Source organism: Berghia stephanieae, chromosome 9 (assembly GCF_034508935.2).
Source record: "Berghia stephanieae isolate SIO BIC M18660-M18661 chromosome 9, UCSD_Bste_1.3, whole genome shotgun sequence".
NCBI lineage: Eukaryota > Metazoa > Mollusca > Gastropoda > Nudibranchia > Aeolidiidae > Berghia > Berghia stephanieae.
The window spans coordinates 32,855,386-32,876,214 of NC_088368.1; the positions used below are offsets into that span (position 1 = coordinate 32,855,386).

At 35.7% G+C, this 20,829-nt stretch overlaps 1 protein-coding gene across 1 annotated transcript in view; it reads left to right on the forward strand.

The window, feature by feature from the left end:
• LOC144980074 (nucleoporin NUP188-like) overlaps positions 1–20,829 on the forward strand; it is a 75,211-nt gene that overhangs the window by 13,465 nt on the left and 40,917 nt on the right. Inside the window, 13 exon segments of the mRNA XM_078927560.1 lie at positions 3,073–3,130; positions 4,299–4,369; positions 4,818–4,905; positions 7,791–7,871; positions 9,839–9,976; positions 10,520–10,576; positions 11,824–11,892; positions 12,399–12,533; positions 13,194–13,270; positions 13,759–13,830; positions 17,181–17,226; positions 19,725–19,953; positions 19,956–20,248. Of these exon segments, the coding sequence (XP_078783686.1) occupies positions 3,073–3,130; positions 4,299–4,369; positions 4,818–4,905; positions 7,791–7,871; positions 9,839–9,976; positions 10,520–10,576; positions 11,824–11,892; positions 12,399–12,533; positions 13,194–13,270; positions 13,759–13,830; positions 17,181–17,226; positions 19,725–19,953; positions 19,956–20,248 (1,414 nt within the window).

Genomic DNA, 20,829 nt, shown 5'->3' on the forward strand with positions numbered 1-20,829 from the left:
TAATTCTATAACTTTTTACTATCCCATTTTCTTCCTTTTTACTGGCGCTGATATAACCTAAATGTGACCCTCCGCCTCGAAACGGTATTAAGTCGGATTTTTCAATTTTGGGTTTTTGGTACCCAATCACAGCTTATTTTATGCTTTAAAATTTGATACCAAATTTATACAATTCTGATTATTTATTGTCGAGATATGACCGTTTGAAGTAGGGAGAGTGTGAAAACCAAGTTTTAAGAAAATCGACTTTGAAGTGAGGCACCGTTTTCACGCACAGTTAAATTAATGGGCAAAGATAACTCCTTAGATACGGACATCAAAAATTTGACGAGAATAGTGAAATTTGGCATGAGCTTAGCTTATACATTTACCAATGTACATACAAATTTTTGAAACAATTCAATTATTACTTTTGTAGTTATTCATTATTATGTAAGATGTTCTTAAAAGAAATAAAACACTGGGGAAAAAAACGCCAACAATTGCTCACTTTTTCAAGAATTGTTGATATTTAAATAAAGAATCGATGAAATAAGAATTATTAATGTGAATTTTTTGTCTTATTTAATAGAGAAAATACGATTTCAAAATGCCAAAAGTTAAAGAAGGTTGAAATTTGAAAGTACAGTTTTGAAACTAAGTAAAGCCGGGTGGGCAGGGAAAAAATTGTCAGGAAAGAGGATTAGAGAGGAAGAGAGAGAATGAGAGAGTAAAATACACACGCACAGACACACAGACACACATGAGAGAGAGAAAGAGAGAGAGATATATATAGAGAAAAAGAGGAGCGAGAGGGGGAGGGGAGAGAGACTGCTTGTGTTAAGAGGACGCGAGGGAAATATAATAAAGATTGAAACCTGTATAAGTGTATGTATGTGTGTGTGTGTGTGTGTGTGTGTGTGTTTGTATGTGTGAAAGAAACAAAGGGGAGACGGAGAGAGTGAGGTAGACATGAAGAAAGGGATGGAGGCGGTGCAAAGAATTGTAGGGATAGTTTAAAGAAAGCATTTTGTTACAAAGTAAGTCGTAGTCAATCAACTGGAAACATATTGACCAATGAGATTGCAATTAAAGAAATGGGCTGGTCAAATCAATCATTGCATTGTTTCCATTTTGAGTCAGATAACAGCTTGAGGAGGAGGGGTGGGGCTTATTGTGTAGTGACTTACATGAAAACATGTTATTGAATCTCTCAAGTTTTCCTTAGCGTTCCACCACATTGTTCATTGTCTAAAAAGAACCCCCCCCCTTTCTTTCAGTATACAAAGAAAGCACGACAAAACGAACATCTCTCTCTCTCTCTCTTCCCTCTCTCTCTCTCTCTCTCTCTCTCTCTCTCTCTCTCTCCCTCTCTCTGTTTGTCTCTCTCTCCCCTTCATCTACCTATCTATCTATCTATCCACCTATCTATCTACCATCCATCCATCCATCCACAATCCATCTATCTTATGTCTGTTGTCTGTCTGTCTATCTTCTATCTATCTATCTACATATCTATTTATCCATTAATAGGTTTGTCTGTCTGTCTGTTTATCTATCCATTTCATTTTTTAGTTACAGTTCATTAATTGTTGAAGGCTCTATCTATTATTCTGCTTTTGTACTTAAAATTAAATGTTTATCCTACAACAATCTCTGTAAGTGTAAGATTAGGCAACTGTTGTCCTATTAAGTCTTAGCATATCCTATAATTTCATGAATAATTAAAGAGGGACAAAGGAGGACCCCCACCTCAATCATTACCCAATACAGCTAGACACAGATATAAAAGCACGTGGTATCAAAATTGCACAAACACACACGTATGTAATACACGCATGCTGACGTCATGAAGCATCGCCCGAGCATTATGGCCTACAGCCACAGCGCATGTGATGAGCGTTGACCAATCAGAATCATTCATTTGTAAGGTTGTCAGGGAAAAACCTAGACTTGTTTACAGTTTTTAAAGTTCATTATTGGTTGAACCATGAAATTGTGGAAACAGTCATGCTTTCTCTGAGATAGATAAAGACACGCCCTTTGCTGTGATATCTTACATCTTATTGGTGGAGAAAAAGACTCGGTATTACTAAGCTTTGGAAAGGGTGGCTCTCTGAGAGAAAGTCAACTCTCGTTTTGAATGTGTCACTGATAGTTGCATTTTTAAACTTGAAATTTATATAACTTATCGTCAATGTTTATGTTGAATTATTATGTTTTCATGTAGAAAAATTATTGTAGTTTCTGAAACAACCAAAAACTGAAATTTGATAATTTTGACCATTTCCACTTTAAAACCGGTTTTCTTCGTTTTCCAAATCCCGACTTAATACCGGTTCGAGGCGGAGGGTCACAAATGTGTTGCAAGCGCCGTAAAACCCTTAAAAACAACAAACAAACAATTTTTTTGAGTCGCAATACTTTGTATATATAGCCCTTTTATAAAGGAATTTTTATTTCTAAAAAGTGGAGCGTTTTTTTGTTATGTTTTAATGAAATAGTGCCATAACTTTGAATAGAAAATCGATGAAACTTGGTATTCTTGTACATTTTAAAATTATTAGCCTATTTCTGTGGTAAATTGTGTATCTTGATAAACTTCAGATTTATTTGAAAGTAATGGTTGTTGATATTGTGAAAAATAATGACAATTAAGCAATGAAAAAGATATAGAAAGGGGGTTGGGGGGTAAAAAGGAGAGGGATAGAAAGAGTGAAAGACAGTGAGAGAGAGTGGTGTTGAAGAGGGAGAGAGAGGGGAGGGAGAAAGGAAAAGAAGGAAATACCAACAAATTAAAATGACATAGAGAACGAGATGAAATAGAAAGTTGACAAAAGGAAAAAAAACTAACGAAATGCAAACAGGATAAAATTAAAATACTGTAGAGAAACAGAGGGATGAGGAGTTAATGAAATAATGCCATGAAGAGAAAAAAAATAATGATCAAGTTCAAACGAGCCTCATAGCCAGTGCCCATTCACATCGTGTTATAATTTGACAAATGTCAGTCAGAGAACACCTTAATTGCTACTATTATTATTATTAGCATTATTATTTATTTATTTATTATTATTTTATTTTCATCGACAGCTTTAACAACAAACAGCTGTGGCAGCTCATCAGTGGTACAGGCTTTCTCAGACCAGAGGTAATTTAAAAGTTTTTTCCATCACTGCCATATTTGAATTGTCTCGGCACTTTTGTACATATTTGCTGTTGACTGTAGCCAGAGATGCTGTACATGCTACCTATGATAAATACACATGATATAATTACAATAATGCAAAACTTGGTAACAAACAATAAAATGCAAGTTTCATATCAACTTTCTCTTATTTGAAACATCAGCTCAAAGTAAAAGATGTGACTCACTTTATCAGTCTGGTATTATATTGATGCAAGCATAGGTGCCTGTTCAATGAATGGGATGATGGTTGATCAACAAAGAATTTAAAATTCAAGTGTTGATGAAATAATAAATTGAACTCATTGTCTATTGTATAGATAATTACGTTTTTTATGTCGTAAGATAACTCCACGGCACTTTTTACTTGTGCGCAGAGATATATCTCTGTATATATACTTTTTTGCATTAAAAATGCATCTCAAAATATTTATAGTAGTAGATAAGCCCGTCCAAAGTCTGAAATCTAATTATGGTTTTGCATTTTTAAGTCGAATTTTTGTTCACTATAAATATCTTTTTCTTTCACTTTCTCAAGCCTCAAGGGAAAGGTTTTTTGTTCCATTCTCATTGTACTCAGGTGTAAAATGTGTACCTGGCCATTAACAGCATTGTCTCTGTCGAAAATGAATGGTAATTTTGCTCTTCAGTGATCATGTCTCATCTTATATGTTAAGTGTTGCTGATGGCTGGGGACACCTTGATAGGCGCTTTGAGCACTTCACTCGTTATTGAATTCTTATGTAAATGCTCAAGATTTTCAACAATTTCTCTGGGTTGAATATAATGGAAAATAATCCAAAGCTGTCAAGGTCTGGCACCAAAATATTAGCAGTAATATCTTTTTTAAAAGGATGGTAAAAGAGGGGCTGAAGTTGATTCTTTATCCACAATGTTTCTACTCTTTGAGAGGTTGTTCAGGCACTTCTGTTTTTTTTGTTGTTGTATATTTGTGCTAATCTGTATGTTTAAAAATCTTATGGCATTCACCTATTAAAATTGGGATAGCTATATCATCTCGAAATAATTTTGAATTGTTTAATGTTGATGATCTGTTTTGTGATCATTAAAAATTGAGTGATGTTGGGGAATTCATGAATTGTGAATCATAAAACACTTCCTTTTATTTCAGAGCTATGTCCAGTTTGAGCTGGATAAAAGTCAATCCAAACTCCTCAATGGGATTTCATTCTACAAAAAAAGGTACAGTATATGCACTACAGTACTCACTAGTCATGCTCTGAGGTGAAGCCAAAAAGAATGCTAGAACTAGAATCCAAGCATACCAAAATCCAATGCTCATGGGAGGCAACCAAATCATTACCCGTTCTTCATGTATTATTTCCTTCCTTACTTCTCTTATCAGCGATACCGCTTGTTGGGGAGTATGCACTGGTTTCCATCAGTATTATATTTTTATTTTTTGTTATTATATAGATATATATGTGTGTTTTAAAAAAAAAATTATATTTTTTTTAGTTTTATTAAAGAAAGAAAAAGACAATAATTCAAAAAGACAGGAATTGAACCATAAATCTATCAGATGCGATAACATGTCTTGCTCTTCTTTACTGATGGTTGAAGATTGTCCATATCGTCGATTGATTTCAAACATTTAACTGATGCCCCATTTTTATTTGGACTTGAACAGGGTGCCTTCCAAAGGAGATACGTTGAAGAAAGAAAGAAAATTGACAGAGGCTCAGAGTGACTTTGTCTCCAAGCTAAGTCAGCTGCTGGTAGGTTGGAATATAAATCGTTGCGTGTTTATGTTAGTCGAAGTGTTTCTCTCACTTTTGATCTCTGTCAACTAAGTGAAATTTTTATTTACTTTTTGCTTTAACTTCTGCATTTAAAAGTCGATTACCTCCATAAACCCTAGTCAACTAAATTTTTTTTTACATGATGACAACTCAATCCTCGGATCAAGTCTGTACAGAATCTCAAGACTTTTTTCAATTGTGAGTGGTATTTTATACAAAGAAATGTCTTAAAATATCACATGAAATAATCTGATGCAAACATAGGCTAAGAAAATCTCAATATATAAAAAACTGCTTCATAATAGTGATGGTTTCATTAATTCTAGTTAAATTACTAATAAGCATTAATTTCCTAACTAAATTTTATGGACTATGAACAATACCCAGACAAATCTATTAAATAATTGTCTGTCAACATATTATTATCACCCGCTTTAAACATTTAAGGGGGTCCTGATAGCTCAGTTGGTAAAGCACTCGCTTCACATGCAAAGGGACCAAGATCGATCCCGGGTGCAGTAAGATTTTTTTCTGACCACCCCCACCCCTGTCCACCCAGCAGTGAATTGGTAGCTGAGTCTATTAGATTTGGTAGAAAGTACTTTTCAATAGACTAGCTTCCTATCCAGATGATAGTAAGCAATTGCTATTGTCCGTTTCACCCTATAGAAACCGGGATAAACTCTGGCTCCATGGGCCAATGGCTCTGAACGGATTGTTTTAAACATTTACATAATAATATTTTGACAGTAAACAGAGTGGCAAATTTCCCAGATTAGGGCAGCGAATTTCCCTGAAAGCAGTGATTTTATTAGGGCTCCCAAATAACAAGTATACAAATATTTTTAACTGTTGCGAATGGTGGAAATGCCAAAAACAATGTTTAAATCTGACAATATCACAAGGTAACAGGTTGTAGAGTAAGGATACAGTGGACTCCGGATAAGACGATGCCCAGGGGAACCGAGAAAAAAATCGACTTATCCGAAAATCAACTTAACCGGAGTGTAACCAAATGAGCAAAAACGCATGTGAACAAAGCAAACCAATCTAGAATAATTATGTCCCTTCATATCGCGCGGTCTCTGTAGTGGTCATCAGAGGCTCCTACCCCCAATAGCCCCATAGAGGAATCAGAATACAAAAATCGTAATTTGAGATAAAAAAGCGGAATCAACTTACTGTTATTGACTATGACATGCTTTGCAACAGAAAATGTAATGGACAATCCAAAAGTACTCAAATGATTAAAAATATAAAATGTGTAAAAATGTACAGATTGTGTAGACTAAGAATGGGGTCAAATAATAATAGAGGACACACAGGTCCTGGCCGTCTGAGAGCAAAGCATTGAATGGATGGATTTAATCTTGTCAGGACCCTCCCCCCCCCCCCCCCAACACACACACACACACACACGAAACAAACAGACGCGCGTGCCGGTACACACACACACACACACACACACACACTTACACAGGGCTAAAATTAAATAGGGAAAGAAGCTGACCGTACTCAATAATATTATTACCAAGGTCATTGACCTCACAAATTGGAGTCACCATAATATTAATAATACTTCGGTCAACCCCCTTCCCAAACATATAATATTATCCGACATCAGCAGCACACACTTTGAAGGGACTAATCAGACATACAATGTGTGTTGATTGACCATAGGAGATGACGAAATAAGCCATAGCGCACTTTTTTTTTTCACTAGAGAATTTTTTTTTTTAATTTTCCTCGATTGGAAAGCTGAAAAGCGGAATTTTTGCCTTGAATTTGAATGCGGAATGTATACCAATTAACTGAAATTATTCCGCGAAAAGCGGAAGAGTAGGAACCTCTAGGTCAAGGTCATGCTTCTTGTAAATCGTCGAGACAGAAATAGCCGGTATGCCAATTTCCTACGCGATGATTTTCTGTCGCATGTCAGACTTTCCAAATGCATCGAATCTTCCTTTTCCGCGATAGGTTTGCCATTGTAGTTGTAGACTTGACTTGAATTCTTGATAAAATTGATACTAATTAAGAGGGGCATTACATAGGATGGCCTGGGTTTAGAACCAAAAAAAATTCTTGAACTTGAAGTTGCGACAATGTAAAATTTGAGATGGAGAAATTAAAATTATATTCAGTACTGCTCATGTACATTGAACACGGACGTCAGGCAAAGCACCTACATCACATCGATGTGCGCCAATCGTTCGCGGATATTCTTAACCACTTAAAATTCTTACTGGTAGCTTTTTTAACCAATGGAAATACTTGTTTATTTGTGATTTTATTGTAGTCATGAGTGATAAGAACATCGACTTAAACGACATCGACTTATGTGGAGTTTTTTTTTTTTTTACTAATGTTATATAGGAAGAAGGGGGAGGGACCAAGAAAAAAAATCGACTTGGGTAAAAATCGACTTAGGCAACGTCGACGTATCCAGAGTGCACTGTATAAGCTTTAATAAATGCTTAAAATGACGAGAGAAAATATGAATTGGAATGGCGGGTGTTGGATTTCCAGCAAATCAGGCAAAACAGAACGACAGACACATGATGACATTGAATGACACGATTGTGTCATGATAATAATATACAAAATGCTGATTGGTGGATTAAAAACATTAAATGAATAGATCATCAAGATGATGACGTGGCACTTGGACTTGTCCAGTAATAGGTAAAATGGGTTTTTGCATTTGAAGGGAGGGGTGTGAAAAGTGGCGAATTTCCCCGACTCTACGCTAGTCTTTTGCATCTAGTATTGAGTTTTCACATGTTGCTGCTTTTCTGATTATTCTGCACGGGTGCCTGCCTCGTGATTTTTAAATTTTTTTTTTTTTCCATTTCTCTCTTCAGTCCCTTGACGAGTTCCAGAGCCATGACTTGTTTTGTGCATTTCTCTTTGGTGAATTCAGAGGATCTCAGAAAGAGCTTAAGGTTAGTTGTACACACAGGTTGGTAATTTCAGAGACTCTCAGAAAGAGCTTAAGGTGCAATGTACTCACGAGTAAGTGAATTCAGAGGCTCTCTAGGAGAGCTTAAGGTAGTTATTGTTACATATGACACAAAAAGACAATGATTTTGTTGTTTTGAAAAAATAGTGATAAAATTTAGTGGGTTGAATAGTGACTGAAAACGTAAAAACTGAGAAGTTGGTACCCAAAGAAAAGCCGGAATAGCTTCTCAAAGAGTTGAAATATTGAATTTGAAAAGTTATAACATGATATTAATTTACGCTATTTATAGCCAACACTTTTTTTATCAATGTTTATATAAATTTCCTGAAGTAGATAAATAAATCTTATATATTAGTTAATTAAATTATTTAAATATTACATCATTTAATTGTTTGTGTGATATGACAGGGCTGAATCATAATATATTAGTATGTAACATACTTTCAGCCAATCAGGTTTTTCCCATTTAAGCTCATAATAACATTATTGCCATCGTTGAGTGTGAGAGGAGAATCGTTGTTGTATTTTATGTTCCTGATTGTCAATCTTATGTGGGAAATCCTGAATTTCCATCAAAGTTTATATCATTTTAAAAATCTTTATTTGTTCACTGTGTATTGAAGACAGAAAAGATGAGAAAAACTCTTTCTATTATTTGACACTTCACCTGATGTTACAAGGAGAAATAAAGTACCTTGTCCACATTTGACGGACACTTTATCAAGCGATTCTTACTAATCTTCTAGTGTCAGTCTCTCAGGTTTGGTTCATTTGTAACTCAGGGAACAGACGAAATTTAGATATTTCCACAAGTCTTTATATATTATTTTATATTGATATCATATTTTTTTTTTTTCTGCTTTAACTTTACAAAAATTAGTCTTTCGGCTCAATCTGGTATTATGTTGAGATGAACAAAATTCAGAATATTTAATATTGAATTTAAATCTTAAGATATAAATGAATGTTTGTTTGAAATTGTTAGCACATGTTTTATTCTATTATTATTGTAATGATTAGTTTTCCCAGAGATGAAATGATGTCTTAGTTGTACAGTGTCTTGTCATGTAATACAATCAATCATTGTTGGGCAGTCAATCATGGAATAGATGGATGGCAATATTCACAAAACAATTGACCTGAGCATTGTATATTCTGGCTTAAGTATACACATTATCCCAATGTAATCGATAGGGAATATAGTATTTGTTTAAAGGTATTGAATTGTGTAAGAGTGCTATTACAACAAGGGTGCCTAACAGTAGCATGTTGGGGAATTTAAGTAAGCATTGTGAAAAGTATTGAGGGTGATGGAATCCTGAGAATAGGTTACATAATAAATAGATAATAAATTCCCTTTATTCACCCCTTAGGGGACATTTTCCTTTTGGATCTATTCCAAGGGAAGACTGGAATAAGCCAGGCATCAGTCGCTGTACAGTGCCGCAAAGTGAGCTATGGCAAGGTGACTTACTCAAGGCCACACAGCGCGACGGGTAGTCAAACTCTGTACCTTTTGGGTATGAAGCCCATACCGCTGAGCCATGCTGTCCGATGCATTTTTTTTTTTAATAGTTGTTTACTTGATATGTTCTGGATTCCATCCATTTTTGTACTGTGTAGAATAATAATTTCGTAGCACCCATCTCACAAGCAGGTATTGATTCTTGCTGTAGTTGATTTTTTAAAAAAATCTCCCTGTGAACCGAGCAGTGATTGGATTGGGGTACCTGTGTTGATTATTAGATCTGGTGGGAAGTATTTTGAATAGACTAACGTCCTATCCAAAGTAAAGTGAGCTGTTGGTAATGAAATCCCCATTTAACCCTACAGAAATTTAGATAAACTTACTTTCATGGGCCTTATGGCTTTGAAGAACCACTTTTTAAATCTGTTTGTCACTGTTTTAAATTGCATTAATTTTTTAATATTTTTTTTACTGTGTAGAATATCCTGTCCAGTGAGCGACATTCGCAGACATTGCTGGTGAAGATCAGAGATTTCTACCACAGTGAGCGACTGTACTTGCTTCGATGTCTCAGACAGATGATAGTGGCCTGGGTAGAAGACCAACATCCCTACAAAGTATGTTGTCTGCATATGCTGCCTCTCTCTCTCTCTCTCTCTCTCTCTGTCTCTCTCTCTCTCTCTCTCTCTCTCTCTCTCTCTCTCTCTCTCTCTCTCTCTCTCTCTCTCTCCAATAATGGTATAAGTTATTGGAGTTGTTTGGTTCTCCTGAAATAGATATCTTATGTTTAGATGTAGCAAATCTAGACAATTTTTGCTCTCTTCTGTATTAAAATATGACATTAGTGAGCAGGCACTGGTGCAAGATAAAGATCTGAACAATTGTGTGTGAAACGGTACCGGATAAGCAAGAAAGAAAAATAGAAGGAAGAAAAAATCCCAGAAAATCAGTCTCCTTCGCCTCAGCAGGTCTGAGGTTCAACCCCCAGTCAAGGAAGAATGTTTTTTTGGGGATTTTTCTTTCTTGCTTATCTGGTACTGTTTCATACACATTTGTTCAGATCTTTTTGTTGAAATATGTAAAATCAAAGAGTTCCCACATCTGTATTGGTTCAAATCTGACATTCTATATTGTATTTTATTTTACTTTTCAATTCACAGACTGTTTTTGATGGCTTTCTCAAAACTCTCCTTGAAAACAATCTTTTGGGAAAGAAGGTAAACTTTTCACTATATCAACTTTATTAAAATAATATTGAAGGATAGTGCAGCTCTGCTATCTACTTGTATGACATTGGCTCGTTTCCTGTAGGTCCTGGGTTTGGGTCCCATTGTGTGCAATGCAATTTTGACTTGAAAAGATTCATTATTCACATTTTCTTCCCATGCTCAGTTGTAAAATACATAACAGCATAGTCTCTGTGGGAGAAAAAATGTAATAGCGTCTAACAGCTGTGTTTTACTGTTAGTTTGAGATTTCTTTTAAAATTTGCTTTGAGAACATTTAATGGATATTGGAGTATATGAATTCTCACATTATTGTTATTTTGTTTAAATGGGCTCTTAAACAAAAACACATCAAACAGTGTGCACAGACTCAACTCTGGGTATCATTTTGGTTTTTGACAAATTTAAGTAAGTTTCTGTGGGGTTTTTTGATACATAATTCTCGATTTTTCTCTCTAAATTTTCACATGATCATAGGGCAAGTGTTGAGATAAGGTCAATGTTAAGGAAGAACATTAGGAGATTTATCTTGTAACATTATATTTATTATATTTTGCTTGTCTACTAATCAGTCTGATCAATCTTTTCTTATTTTGATTGAAAGATTGAAAACAATTTTCACATGATTTGGTGAATTTAAAAAAGTATAAAATTTCAGGATTGAAACGGAAGTCTTCACTCAATTTATTTTAGGTTTTATATTGTTCTTAATCATGGCTATATCTAAAGTATGAAGAATCTAAACATTATTTCCAATAGTTTATTTTTTTTTCAATCAAGAAAAACAAAAGTAAATAGTATGAAAATTGGGATTGAGTAAAAGCTAAATATTCCAAATGAAGTATAGTTGGGTCTCTCTAATCTTAAACTCTACAATCAGAATGTTTCCATTATCCGGACAGGTTGTCTGGGGAGGATTTTTTTTTCTTTTTATATTTGTACACTTTAGGGATTGATTCCACTGTCTGGATATCTCTGTAATCCAGACAAAATGCTGGGAAGGGAGGTGTTCAGATTGGAGAGACGTGACTGTATGTACAACATATGACAAGTTTGAACTGTTAAAATTTGAAATTTATTTATTTTGTACAGCCTACCGAGTATCATTTCAAAAATCTGTTGAGTAAATAGCTTTTTAAAAAAAAATGTTCTGTCATATTTACAATATTTCTTTTTCATTCCATTACAATGAATCTGTATTGTTTATTATTTTTCCCCTGCCTTTTTTTTTTCTTCAGCTTCTGAGTCAGTGGGAGGAAGTGTGTAGCAATCCTATACCAGACAAGGAAAACAATGGACCTCTTATGGTACAAACACTTTTCAAACATTATAATTATGCATGCTAATGTAGAGGTGTCAACTTTTAAAAAATATTCTTACTGATTTAGAGCTGCCAACGCTTTCACTTTAGACACAATTTTTCGTGCAGATTGTGTTGTTTAAATTGCTTGAAATAACAATATATTGATATCTTGTGGTAAATGTTACAAAAGTGACCTTTTGATACAGACTCATATTCATGTTTATATTTCTTTCATTTTATCTCATTAGCTTATCTTATTTTTTTTATAAAGGAGAAGTGTGGTGCCTGTAATGATGAATGATTTCCTTCATTTGGGTGTTCAGGGTGGGTATTCTGATAGTGTAAACATCTTGGACTAATGTTGGGGTTATATCTTGTTTTCACTAAGTCATTAGTGACGTATTGGTCTTTTGTAGTTTGATGGTCTTATGGTGTGACACATGTCATGATGTCTGTTGTGTTGTGTGTCATGAATTGACCCACTCTGGTGTTGACATTTTTTGTCATTAGACACAAGGCTTGGTGATGTCCTGGGCCGTCCACAACCTGAAGGAACAAACAGAACTGTTGGAACTATTGTTGATTTACTACAAGTATATTGAGATGGAGTCTGACACACTGGTCACTCTGTGCGAGAAATTCAAGGTAGGCAAAAATGGACGTACACGTTGCTGCTATCAGGTTATCTGTTACCTTTTCTCATTTTTTTCTTCCAAATACATTCAATCCAAAATTGAGACCTTAGTGAGGCTTTGTCGTCTAGTGATATGGCACTTGACTTCTGACCTTTTGGTCAAGGATTTGAGACCTGCATTGGTAGGTGAGGCCAAGTCGAGTTCTTTTAAAATGCTCTTCATTGACATTTTCTCACCATCAGGTGTAAAATGAGTACCAGGTCTATAACGCTATTGTCTATGTCGAAATGAAATTATAAAGTGTTTTAAAAGTGTCATGTTTCCTCCTAGTTGTCAAGTGTGCTATTTGCTTGAGACTCCTTATAAAGCATTTTTACTTTTCTTTTTTAATATGTATTGAGATAAATATTTTTTTTCACTCTCTTTACCACTCTCTTTCTCTGGGCTTCCTTTTTATGCCTTTCTTTGTTTGTTCCTTTTATCTTTCTCTCTTTTTTTCTTCTTTCTTTCTGTCTTTATTTATCTTTCTTTTATTTTTTTCTTCTTTCTTTCATTCTTACTTTTTTATATTTTATTCCATTCATTCTCTTTTTTATTCTCTTTCTTTTGTCTCAACTTGCAGTTTTCTTCCCTTTTTTTTAAAGATCTCTTTCCATAATTTTCTCCTCAGAGACAGATGTTTGGCTGGGGTCAGAGCTTCAAGCATTTGGTGAACAAAGAACTGGCGGCCATGATTCAGCGTATAGGGTGGGTGGTTATTTACCTACAATTAAATACTCAAAACTCTTCTACCTCTCTCATGTCCACATGGAATAGCCAGCCGAATAGATTTGATTTCCAATCATGTTTTACCAACATTATTATCTGACCGATAGTTGTGTAGCAGAATGATTAAACTGTTAGACCCGTAATCTAGATGTTCTAGGTTAAAATCTTGCCAAGAACAAATTAACCTTTTAAAATTATTTATTTATATTTTTATAATGCATGGTCTTGTCATTATCACCGGCAACCGTTAACCATATATTTTGTTGCTTTCTTGTGTGTGTGTTGGGGGGGGGGGGGGGTTAATATATTTATTATTTTTGTGTTTACTTCTTTTAATTTGTTTATTTTAAAGCTTTTTGTATCATAATAATATATTATCAAATCTATGTCTATTTGGCAATATTGCCCAGATAATTACTCTTTTTAAAGAATTTGTCATTTGTTGCGTTGTTTTTTGTTTCATTCAGATATCTGGAGGTGGTCATTCTCTTGGAGAGTTTTGATTTGACCACAGCCCTGGATGCTCTCAAGGCTGAGAGGTAAGTCGGGAAATCATATAAACATTTTAAAAACATGAGCCTTTTTATACTGACATAAGACACCTACTATAATTTTTTTAATTCAATGCTGTCATTGGCAAGGTGCTCATTTTTACACCTGAGTGTGGTGAAAGAAGGTGAGTAAAAAGCGTCTTCTAAGGACTCAATTTTGTACCATCGCTGTGGGACTGAACCAGGGATTTCCTTGTCAGAAGTAGAGTCATGGCCACTTATTTTCAGTTTTCCTATGCTGATTGTTCTCCATAATGCTTTCTTTATCCCCGCCCCGAGCAGGCCCCATGAAACCAACTTTTCATATGATGAGGATAATAATAATAAAAATAATAGTTCATTTCATGGCCCTGAATTCCATATTCAAATCCTCTAAAACGCTGTACACCTTAATTTAGAATATCAATCAAAAATCAAAGCACAGGTAAAAGCACACACTCGCACAAATGTTTGTACAATGTGTCACACTCAACAGTAAACATGAATATCAAAGACCAGCCTCATTTATAGACTGATTTTAAAATGTTCTGTTTTTAACTTCTATTTAAATAACGAAATAGTTTCACAGTTCCTTGTTTCTAAAAAAATAAAATTTCAGATTTTGTGTGCAGAATCTTTAAAAGATTGTGTAATAAATTTTGTATTAGAAGAGGGGATTCTAATGAAAGCTAACTAGAATTATTAATTATGACTTTTACAGATTGCAAGTCATGTATACCGTTTTTATTGTACTAGCACACACAATGTCTGACAGCGTGCTACTGGGTCACCGACACTACAATGGGATTATACAGTTCACTCCACTTAATTGCACATCTATGCGCTACACATTCCCGAAACTGCCTTTTTTTTCTATATAATGGCTCTGCTTAAATCACTATACCTTAATTCCATCTTGATTGGACAAAATATACCCATCAGCGTTAAACTGACATCTCAAGAGATACTGGACTCCATGCAAGCACACAAAAGCCAACACTTGCTTAAGAAGGACGGGCCATCGGAATGTGACACACCTCCCCTCATCCTAGCTTGTCGCTCCAACACCAAACCCACTACACAGCATCTGGGGAGCAGACTCTTAGGTCATGGTCAGGGCAGCTGGACCCTTCCTGGTATTCTCTAAGGATGAGCTCCATCGTCCGTTCTGGGCATCCACATGTACACAAGCTGGTCTCAGCCAGCCCCCATCGTTCATGCTTCCAGCTGTTCTCCCAAGATTTGCCTGTGCTCTGTTGAGTGTTACCAATTCATTCCTGGCGAGCTCAGATATTCACCGGCTTCATTTGCATGATTGTCCCACTCCCTCCACATGGAAAGTCTGTAGACAGCTTCATGGTCAGGATGATGCTTTCTTCCGTCATGAAGCTCTTTCTCGCCTTCAGTTTACTTGTCCTTGGGTTGTGGTTATGGAGGGAGTGCTTGGGTCCATTTCCTGTTTATATTTCTGGGCTTTGGAAACTGGCTTTTTGAATGTGGGGAGGTGCAGTGCCAACCAACCGATGGAGGACTGGAACTGCAGTTGGTTTCAAGTTACCAGTAATGATCCGGCAGGTGTTATGTAACTCAGGGTGTCTTTTTGGAATGGCAGGATCTTGCCAGAGTGGTGAGGCGTATTATTCAGCTGATGAATAGCAGAGGGCTAGTACGGTTCTCCTGACTTTTTGGATCTGCTCCTCATGTAGTGTTTCCCAGTTTTCTTAGGAGGTTGTTTCTTGTGGCCACCTTTGCTTTGAGAAGGACAGTGTGCTGTTTATGTTGACACCGAGGTACACAGGAGATGTTCAGTTTCCTGTTGGTTTGGCAGTTTTTTCAATGGAAGGCACACACTTGAGTTTTTCCTGGGTCGGCATTTAATTTAACAAGTTCTTCAAATAATATTCAGAAAGTGTCTGCAGGGCATCTTTAGTCTCTCCCCAACGGTCTTGAAATTAGAGGCCTGGGACGCAATACACAGAAACCTCTGACAAACACTGAAAAACTTGACATGTTGGACAAACTACGCTGCTTCCTCCAAGAAGAATGCTTGACAGATGATCTACCAACACTGTCGAGATTGGAGACAAGGGTTTATAAACAACTCGCACAGAATAGAAAGCAATCAACGATTCCGATTATTATTCTTAAAAACAATAATGTTACATTTTGATTTCGATAAAACTAAAAGAGAAAACAAAAAAGGAAAAGAAAAGAAGAGAACCCCCCACCCCCCCAAAAAAATTAAAATAAAAAACAAAAACATAACAAAGAAACTAAAAAAAAAGCCTTCAAACGAGGCCATGTTTTCAACATGACGATGTCAAGCCTGTAGAAAACTCAGAGCGGAAGGTCCTACATGAATGGCACATGAAAGCTGGTGCTTAAATCTCAGTTTAATCGACACACTAACCTGAACTCCTGAGGGTGTGTGATTAAGTGGAGTCGACTGTATTACTATTAAGGGTCAAGATGGCCAGATGATTAAGTCATCATTCTATCATCAACAGGATTTGAGAAGTGCTACTTTCAGCATTTTTTTATTTTTTATTCTTAAGTAAGAATCCTACAATTTTTCACTTCATAATACCTCATTGTGGTAGATACTTGGGCCATTTCAATATTAGATCAGTGATGATACTTTTCCGCGGAAATCCGCGGTTTTCTTTCCTTTCCTCGGTTTTCCTCCTCAGATCCTCGATCCGCGGATATTTCCTTCATTTCCTCCTTTTACTTTTTTTTATATAATAAATCTTTAAAAAATACCTCCTTTTTAAAAAAAAAATATATGTAACAAAAATTTCCTCCTTTTACTGGACTCCGGGCGTTTTAAAGTACTCTTCAAGTACTCAAAAGAAGTCATCCTGCCTACTTTCCTGCGGTGTAAGAATGTTCTAGGTAAGTTTTCCGTTTTTCCGAGACTTTTCCTCCTTTTTGACTTTTTGTGAGTATCATCACTGTTAGATACTTGTGCCATTTCAATATTAGATACTCGGGCCATTTCAATATTAGATACTTGGGCCATTTCAGTATTTCTTAATTTTATTTATTGACTTTGAAAGTCATTCATGGTCATGTATTTGATGATGATATGTGTGACGGTAAAGGAAGTGTGCAGACGTGTCAGAAGGGAAAAAAATTGAGGTTTTGAATTTGATTCTGTAATTCGTCAAAACATATTTTTCTTCTAAATTAAATTTGATATATTATTTGGTCCGGCTTCTGAGATATATCAACTTTAATTTTTTTTAAAGAAAAAAATAGCCTCCTCTGTTTTTAGAAATGTGTGTCTATGTGATAAATACCCAATTACTTTTTTTTTTTTAATCATAAAATAAGATTTCTTCATTTTTCCATTCCAGCTTCAGTGACCAGCATGTCATCCTTGGAAATAAAACTGTCATGGAGGTTAGTTTAGTGTCATATTTATAAAACTGACAGGCTGATAAGTCTTATGAAATTGTTATAATCATACTAACAATAACATTCATAGGTAATAAAGAATCATCAAGCGCACACAACTATCTACCAGCAAAGAAATTCACATGGACATCATACACATGAATGCATGGACTAAAATTTGAAAGTTATGCAGACATATCACTTTTTGTTCAAAATAAGCTGCTCAATAATTGTTTTGGTTAATCACATGAGCTCCTTGACTCTTTGATATGTCACAATAAGTAATGACAGATATCATATTTTCTGGACTGTAAGACACACAATGCTGTGAACTGCATCACCCAATTTTTTTTTGTTAAAATAAGCCGCTTCGGGGTTATTAGCTGCACCTTCATTTTTTTAAAAACTAGCATTACCGATATGTGATTTCTGTCATTTATTCGTCACAATCACAATATCAAAATAATATCCATGAAGATTACATACCTGGCTAACATGGACAAAGAAAAATACTAGTATTAGCACATTGGACTGTAATTATAACCTGTGGTGTCGAGATTTCGTGGAAAAAGTTACAGCTTACAGTCTGGAAGATATGGTAGTTATATCACAGATACGCCTCGTCTTCAAACACAGACTGCAAAAGGAATTACCAGAATTACAAAAAATCATTTCTGTGCCTTTATAATCATGAATAGCAAAGTTAGGCATTTGATAAGAGGATTCTAGCCTTCCTGTGTTGTGATTTGGAACTTTTTTTATTAGAATTCACGGATGGACCTGCTCTGATGTTTTTTCCTGACAACATCCTTACTTTTCTGAGCTCCACATCTTAAAAATTTTATAGAGAACTTCATTTTTTGGAAAATATAAATACTCTCAGGGTTTTTTATTTTAGAGATGAGTTTCATTTCTCAAATGCTGATTTTGTTCTCTCCATATTTGGATTTTTTGAATTGCAAACATCAGTCATTAACAATAATGATTCATATGGAAGAGAAAGCACCTTGAGCACGTCGTTTAGTGGATATTGCACTATAAAAATGCTCAAGTTTAAGTTTAAGGTAGAAATCATGCCTTTCATTTTCTATTCTCTATTAATACGAGGGTGAGTCAAAATGTAATGGGACTCTGCTTATTACTTTTAAAAAATTAAATCAACACCATGCATTATTCCTTGACATTAGTAGAATGCTACTTCTTAACATGGTCTCCGCCTCTCTCGATAGCCACAGTCCACCTTTTTGTGAGGCTATGTATTCCGTCCTCGTAAAACTGAGTTGATTGAACTTTCAGCAAATTTTTCACTACTGTCTTGGCTTCTTCATCACTTTCAAAGCGATGTCCCCTCATTGCCTCCTTCAGTGAGCCAAAAAGATGGAAGTCTGAAGGTGTCAAGTCTTCTGAAAACGGAGGGTGAGACAGCGTTGTCAATCCATTACCTCCCTTTTCATGAGACTTATTATGGAAGGACATTTTCATGAAGAAACAATACTTGTTCCTTTTCCAAATCTTATCTAATTCTGCGAATTCTTACTTTCAGTCGCTTCAATGTCTATTTTTGCCTGCTATCTGATCAAGAAAAGTTCTTTCAGATCTGATCAATGCTTCTGTCTTTATTTGATTCACTGAGTTGACACTGCTTGGACGGCGACCATCACAAGATTTGCCAGATAAAGACACAGTTGAGTGGTTTCAGGTTAGGTGTTGGATTGCATCTCATTTTCTTCGAAAATACATGTGCAACTCAGCTAAAAACACTGCCTCTACAAAATGCCTGAGTTTTATAAACTTTCCCATGGCGTTTAAAATTCTTCTCGGGGTTTCTTCTTCGAAAACAAGAAATTCAATGATAGCTTCCTGTCGTTGATGGACATTCGTGCAGACAGCTAGTTTCCAACTGCCATAACTTTATTTTTTTTAAACTTGAGCTTTTTATATAGCGCAATATCCGCTAAACGCGATCAAGGCGCTTTACAAAGGATCCCTGACCAACAGCAACACGTAAAATGTAGAACGGGACATGACTCCTGTTAGGTGATATTGCAATTTTTTCCGACAAAGACAATGCTGCTAACGGCCTGGTACTCATTTTACACCTGAGTATGGTGAGAGTATGTGAGTACAGAGCCTTTTCCAAGGACTCAAGAATCCGTCGAGTGAGGCTCGAAAAGCGAGTGTCATACCACTAGACCACATAGCCACAAAATTTGACAAAATAAAAATTTTCAACTTTTGGTTTAAAGAATACATGTGTAAGTTCAAATGAGTCAAATATGACGTCATTTGAAAAAGAAATTGTCCTATTACTTTCTGACTCAACCTTGTATTTTGTTTGTTGACCATGGTCGGTCTGCAAAGGCATAAGAACCTAAATCTTACAATCTTAGCAAACACTTGATTTTATTTTTTTTTTTGGGAGGGGTGTGTGTGTGTGTGTGTGTGTGTGTGTGTGACCATCAAGCTTATTTCTTATTTTAAAGATATTTTAAAAACGTTTTCAGAAAATCAACACAGTGATGACAAAACTGGGATCAGAGCCAATCCACGGCCCATTGCTTCTAGGTTGGGCTGTCCTTCAATATGTGTATGCCCAGACCAGTGGCCAAGGGGAAGACAATTCTGACGACAAAGAAGAAATGATCCACAAGGCTCAGGCCGGATTTCAACACTTTGGGAATTGTGCCCTGCAGCTGTCTGTCTTTGATACCCTGGCCCTCTTGATTGAGAAGGACCTTTTTGTGGCAAAACTCACCTGGCGTTCATCGTCCACTCCACCGTATTCTACGTTGTCTCTGCCTTGCTGTCCATTTTCCATGAAGACTCCTTGGGAAATTCAGACGCCTTGTATGCCATTGTTGCCAAACTCTTACACTGGGAAGCCATTGCAGACACAGTATGGAAGGATTCAACCCAAGGGTTGGCTACTCTGTTTGAGTCGTCCAAACAATTATTCCCCTTGGATTTTGGCTGCTTCATGAAATTCTCCATCTCTCTGGCTCGGGCTGGTCAGTCCAGTGTCAGACAGGTAACAACAAAATTTTATTATTTTAATGTTTAATGTCACATAAATTTCTAATTCTAAAATTTATTCAATGTATAATTAACACAACATGCACAGATTTTTGGTGGCTTTTTAAAAAATTGCTTTCTCATATTCTCTTGGATATCTAGCTCATAATAATTAAAAGTTGCAAACACTATTGGTACGACCAGCAGGTGTCTGGTTGAAGCCCTGCTGTGGGAAGTACAAAGTTTAGTCCATAAGAAAAGGCTCTTTAATCACATTCTTTCACCATAGTCTTCTTCTTCTTCTTTTCTTCTTCTTCTTCTTCTTCTTCTTCTTCTTCTTCTTCTTCTTCTTCTTCTTCTTCTTCTTCTTCTTCTTCTTCTTCTTCTTCTTCTTCTTCTACTTCTTCTTCTTCTTCTTCTTCTTCTTCTTCTTCTTCTTCTTCTTCTTCTTCTTCTTCTTCTTCTTCTTCTTCTTCTTCTTCTTCTTCTTCTTCGATCATTGTAATAACCTTTTAACTAGAGGATCCAGACTACAGTTCACATTTATGAATTTCAAAAGACATACTCAATACGCTGTGATCATTTCATTTTTGTAAA